The sequence below is a fragment of the Cupressus sempervirens genome, chromosome 5 (assembly GCF_028749045.1).
Source record: "Cupressus sempervirens isolate cs-2001-9-10 chromosome 5, ASM2874904v1, whole genome shotgun sequence".
Classification (NCBI taxonomy): Eukaryota; Viridiplantae; Streptophyta; class Pinopsida; order Cupressales; family Cupressaceae; genus Cupressus; species Cupressus sempervirens.
In genome coordinates, this window is record NC_143122.1 from 621,710,971 (window position 1) to 621,713,309 (window position 2,339).

At 36.8% G+C, this 2,339-nt stretch overlaps 1 protein-coding gene across 1 annotated transcript; it reads right to left on the reverse strand.

Moving 5' to 3' along the window:
- Positions 1 to 687: 687 nt before the first annotated feature.
- LOC149557436 (17.8 kDa class I heat shock protein-like) lies at positions 688 to 2,060 on the reverse strand. Its single transcript, XM_089832075.1, has 2 exons — positions 1,500 to 2,060; positions 688 to 1,193 (listed from the first exon to the last, which is right to left on the reverse strand). Exons 1-2 carry the CDS (start codon positions 1,717 to 1,719, stop codon positions 925 to 927), a joined length of 489 nt encoding a protein of 162 aa, XP_089688201.1. The 5' UTR covers positions 1,720 to 2,060; the 3' UTR covers positions 688 to 924.
- Between the last annotated feature and the right edge of the window lie 279 nt (positions 2,061 to 2,339).

Sequence of the window (2,339 nt, forward strand, 5' to 3'; positions counted from 1 at the left end):
TGTGAATCAGATTAGTGCATCTACTATAAAAGACTTCCTAGTGGCGAGTTTGTCATTCTCCTTACTTTAGCACAAAAATCATACATTGACAAAGTTGTAGACTAGTTTGGTATGGCTAAATGCAAGGATTTAATGATTCAAATCTTGTCAGAGATTGAGAAAAATGCAGGTCTACTACTAGTTATGCTTTATGCTTTCATATTTGTTGGGGTTTCCATTAGCTGGGCCTCAAGACTACAATTTATGTTGCACTTTCTCATCAATATAATTCCTCTACCCTCAATGTGAACGTAGCCACAATTACCACGATAAATTAATTTACAATAACATGCTCTGCCCGCGCCTAATGCAACACACCGACATGAATGTTTCCTTCTACAAATGTGTTATCAGTGCATTTAATAATACTAGAGAGGGAGATGAATGGACACCAGTGACTTTAGTACTTTCTAAAATTCCATAAGATCCATGTCTTTTGTCTTGTCATTTCATCAAACACTTTTATGAGCATTAACTAAACCATCACCCATGACATGCTATCAATACTGCTTTTAGGTTTCGCTAGAATACCTCTTGCACGGCTACAATCTAGCATAATTTATGACACAATAAATTATTCCAAATATTTTTCACATTAATTATATATTTGCACTAACCACATTCTAACATCATTTATGAGAGGATAACTTATTCCAAATATTTTTCACTTTCATTATATATATTCACTTATTACATTCGATTTGATCCATAACATAAATCAGAATCGCTTAAGACATTAAAACCAGAGACACTAACCCATCGCATAGTCACACCCACCGAAAACCTCGACATTGTCTCACACAAAATAACGAAAAATCAGTCACACCCACAATCCTTACAAACTGACATGCAATCCATTGAAAATTTCATATCCCTTTCTCTAATTCAGCCAGAGATCTGAACAGATTTGACTTCAGGTTGAGGTTGAGGCTGCTTCGGCACTGTGACAGTCAGTACTCCATTTTCCATGGCCGCTTTCACCTCGTCCACCTTTGCATTTTCAGGGAGTCTGAAACGCCTCAGGAAACGACCTCGCGAGCGTTCAATACGGTGATATTTCTCGTTCTTCTGTTCCCCTTCTTTGCTGCGTTCCCCGCTGATCTGAAGAATACGGCCGTCTTCCACTTCTATTTTCACCTCTTCTTTCTTCAGCCCTGCAACAGAGTAATCAAAATCCATTTAAATATCTTTTCAAAAATTCCGAAATATATACAAGCAAGAGAATTTGTTAAAGATTCTTTGCAAATAGCAGAAAATTATGCAATAATGAGCGCATTTCATTTTAAGATCTGCTCGAATAGCGCAATCTTTGATAAGAAAAAGATCGCATTTAAATATCTTTACAAATAGCGGAAATATTCTTAAGGCAGTTCATTCCGATCTTAAATCTTTACAAATAATCACGATTTCTAGAAGCATAATAGGATTATTCACGAGAAAAGCAAAAATTTAACAAATACCAGGAAGATCGGCCTTGAAAATGTGAGCATCTGGTGTTTCCTTCCAATCGATCTGTGTATTTGCCACAGCGGCTACATCCCTTGCAAAATCTGCCGAGGGAGTTGCTACATCCCTCAAAATTGAAGAATCAAAAACTTGAAAAGGATCCCACACATCCAGTGAGAATGGATCGTAAACAGGGGAGTTTCTCCGGCCCCAGAGACTTGGAATAAGAGACATTTTGTAACACTCCGCAACGAAAACTCTGCAACACAGAATTTATGATTAATGTGTGTTTGCTGCTTATAGATCAGTTCGAGATTGCCGCTATATATAATGTTTTACAATGTTTGCAGTTATGAGAAGGCTGTGGCAAAGGTAAAGTAGTTCCAGGTGCTTCCGAAGGCACCAGAGTATTCTAGCGGTTACGGAAACCGCTGCATTTTAAGTCAGAGAATTGTTTTTTTCTAGAGCATTCGGGTGGCATGTGGAATGACACACTGTACCGAATGGCCGCGTATGCTGAAGAGCATCATATTTCTGAATGGCATCATTATCACAAACAAAAATAGATGAGTGACAAAATTAAAGGCATTGGAGCTTTTGCATATAAGGCTGCTGGTAGCAAATAATGGGAAACGTCTAAACACTTATCAAGGACGACACTTAGCATTTTTATGAGTTTCAAAATATATATCCAAAACTTTCAAAAGAATTTTCAAAATAGATTTTGTGTTAGATGTATGTCTCACATCATTTTAGATCACAATTCTAAACTAAAATCATTTAGTGCACGACCTTTGAAAAACTTGAGATAAAAAAATGTATTTTGACAAATTTTATAAATCCAAACTAGCCAC

What these genes read in the sequence shown, in the direction of transcription:
- LOC149557436 (XM_089832075.1), bottom strand. Translation starts at nt 1,719, where the DNA reads ATGTCTCTTATTCCAAGTCTCTGGGGCCGGAGAAACTCCCCTGTTTAC. An exon ending in TTTCAAGGCCGATCTTCCTG is followed by an intron (nt 1,194 to 1,499) that starts GTATTTGTTAAA and finishes ACTCTGTTGCAG; the next exon opens with GGCTGAAGAAAGAAGAGGTG.